The 3233-nt window shown below is 39.4% G+C and overlaps 1 protein-coding gene across 1 annotated transcript; it reads right to left on the minus strand.

Moving 5' to 3' along the window:
* Positions 1–6: 6 nt before the first annotated feature.
* Positions 7–678, minus strand: LOC101655105 (signal peptidase complex catalytic subunit SEC11C-like). Its single transcript, XM_045288714.1, has one exon. The coding sequence runs from the start codon at positions 661–663 to the stop codon at positions 7–9; it is 657 nt and encodes a 218-aa protein (XP_045144649.1). The 5' UTR covers positions 664–678.
* Between the last annotated feature and the right edge of the window lie 2555 nt (positions 679–3233).

Genomic DNA, 3233 nt, shown 5'->3' on the forward strand with positions numbered 1-3233 from the left:
TTTTTTTTAACCGAGGAAGCGTTTATTTGGGCAAGACAAAAAGGTCTCTGGACTGGGTCCCTTTAAGCAGAACGAGGAGCATCTCAAATATATTAGTTTCTCTTTTTTAGCACAATGCATTTCATCTGGCAGCAGAACTCCCACCTTCGTGGTTCTGGACTCGTGTTTGAGTAGTAGCCCATAGGCGCCCATCACAGCCAGCAGGGCGTACTTGAACTTTGGATAGTCATTCATTATTATGGCAACCACACCGACATAGGGCGAAAACCCTCTTGCTCTTCCCACCACGTCCTTCTTTCCCAGCCAGTTCTGGCCTTCCTTGTACAAGCCTCTGTTGTCCACTTCGTTATTATCACCTTTGGTCAGGAACTTGATGTCGCCATTATCCTTTTCCTGGACTTTGATGACTCTGTGCACGACTGGAATGTCTCGCCCTTCGACTTTGAAGGCAACGATCTCGCCGGCTCTGGTGGGGTCTTCCCGGAAGTTGGTCAGGGAGCGGAGGTCTCCGCGGAGGAAGGCCGGCTCCACGCGGCCACTCAGCCCCACCACGAAGGGGCTCTCGCTGCCTGTGAGGACCAGCAAGCCTTTCCAGAGCATGAGCGCAGAGGACACGACCATGGCGAAGTTCAGCACCTGGTAGTAGAGCTGGCGCTTGCTCATCTTCCTTAGGTCCCCGAAAATGTCCAAGCCGGACGCAGGGAGGTGCGTCCCCACAGGGCTCGCGCGCGTACCATGGTGGGGTCGAGGCGGCCCACGGACTCTGCAGCCCAGCCCCCGCCCACCAGCCCGTGCCATTTCATCTTTTTTTGAAATGCGAAAACCACTCATACACTTCATTTTTTTCCACAGCACTGTCCTTGTAAGCTGGGTTCAATATCACAACAGTTTCTTCGGCATTTTTCCTGAGCAGGAAACAAAATTTCACAGCTGCACACTGTTCTCTTAAATCGGCTTTCACATAAAATGATGTTTGAGTGAACCCACTTTTACGAAAACATTTACTGTGACTAGAGAGAAACTTCCCAGGCAAAGCCACTGGGTGCACTAACTCAGAGTGAGTTATTTGATGCTTGCTTAGCAGGGCAAAATGCGTACCACGAAAGCTCCACTCAGCGGCACTTTTTTGTTTTATGGGGCAGCACCCCTTGTAAATAAGGGGAACCCAAAGGTCACAGAGTCAGTACTTGACAGGGGAATTGGAATGGAGATTAATTTGACTCCCACATGCATGCATATGCTCTATCTTATACTTTAAGGAACAGGAATCCTGCGTTCACTTTGACATGTATGATCTCTAAAAGTTTGTAACTTTAAGAATATATGATTATGGAAAAACATTAACTCTCAACTGACTTGTTTATTTTGTCTTCTATGTTTTCCTTCTTGTTCTATTCTGTTTGTATTTAGTAATTGTTTTAAAACTGTTAAACAAAAATTAATATTAAATACATTATAATTTCCATTGATTTTCCAGTTAATTTTGCCAGAAAACAATACAACTGATAACTAAAAGAAGTAGAAATCCCTGAAATATATATGCTTTTGCTAAAATGTTTTTTAAAAATCATTAAAGTCTCAAACTCATCTTATTAAAATTTGGCACACTTTGGACTAACTGATAACAATTTGTTTTATATGTAGATCATTACTAGGAAAACCTAATTATATATGCACTTACATTATTTATATTGCCATTATATACATATATCAGATAATTTAATATCAGTGGTAATTCAACTTTGCAAAAAATTTTGTTCCCCCTTTATTTCTGCCTTTTTAAAAATACACTAATGATACTGAAGAACTGAATGTATCATTTTTTACTTCAATTCAAATTTTATTTAAATTCATATATTTATTCAATCCATACTTCACTATTTTATTGAAGTAATTGTCATTCTATTCCAAGCAACCATATGCAATATAGAACAAAAGAAAATCCCAGGCTTCACGAAGTTTTGTTCTAATGGAATATTATTTATATAAAAATTAAAATGCACTTATATTTAGAGTTTCCTTTTAGATTGTATGTATTTCTGAAATATCAGCATATCAAGAGCAGGTTCACAGAGTCTTAATAATAGAGTTAAATACATTCAGATATGTAGAATGAGGGAAGAATTAATTAACTTCAACCATTCTTGTATCCTCAGAACATAGCTTGCCCTCCCACTGAGTCACTGCTGACACATAGCAGTCCAATAGCACAGTATTTGGTAATTAGTTGGTACTCCATATGTGTATTTTGAATTGATAATTTTACATATTTCAATATTCAAATCTCAAATAACTTGAACCTTTTCATTCTATGATTTAGGAAGCAATTAGTATACTATTTCCATGAAGTAAACTAGTTCCATTAGCTAGGAAAACCTAATTAAATATTGTTTAAAGTTTTTGCCCTTCATTTCTCAAATGGAAAATGTCATCATTAGCAATAATGACTGAGGTAGTTAGTTTATTCTGCCAACCTGGCCAATAAACACGTGTGGGACTAATTGAAGGGCGGAGAGATAAATGGCTCGGTGAGCCTCCCCTTACTAGTTCTCGGGTCTCTTGCTTTTTGATGGTCAGACCAGGGTGCAGCTGCCTTAGCCAGTTCCCAGCTGCAGCTGGCAAGGCTCACTTCCTGCAAGATATTCCTGAGGAGAAGCCACATGGACCTAGCCCGATGCAGCCCTGGGTGCTGGAGCAGCCATGTGGAGACCCCTGCCAGCACTGAGATGCTTACACATTCACTGATTCAGCTTTCCTCCTGCAGTCGGCGTCATTGCGGGTGTTTTGTGAGATGGAGGAGGACTTTGTGGATTAGTGTTGGACATATGGGTTAATGTTGGACTTGTAGCTTTGGGCAGCACTGAGTTGGGATGTTTTCTTGATGTGCACTTACTCTTTATATAAAACTCTCTCTTATACATGAGTTTCTGTGGATTTGTTTCTCTAATGTACCCAGACTAACACAATGACATTATTACAAATTTCTTGAAACTTTGTCTAAAATTTTAGTCTATATTTTTGATTTGTTTACTCTGCAGAAGGATTTTACTGTTCAACTCTAGTCATTCCTTGCTAAGAAACAACTCAGATGTTTTGCTTTATTTTATTGCATTGACTAACATAGCTTTAAAAATGAGAGAAAAACATAGGTTAATAATAGGCAAATTTTGTTTTCTTTATAAATTTAAGAGATTATTTTAGCACGCTGACATTTAAATTTATTTTGAAATTAA

Source organism: Echinops telfairi, unplaced genomic scaffold, assembly GCF_000313985.2.
Source record: "Echinops telfairi isolate 266 unplaced genomic scaffold, ASM31398v2 ScPeMD7_2;HRSCAF=8, whole genome shotgun sequence".
In the NCBI taxonomy this organism is placed as follows: Eukaryota; Metazoa; Chordata; class Mammalia; order Afrosoricida; family Tenrecidae; genus Echinops; species Echinops telfairi.

Bases quoted from the DNA above. Each gene is read 5' to 3' on its own strand.
- LOC101655105 (XM_045288714.1), bottom strand. From the start codon at position 663: ATGAGCAAGCGCCAGCTCTACTACCAGGTGCTGAACTTCGCCATGGTC.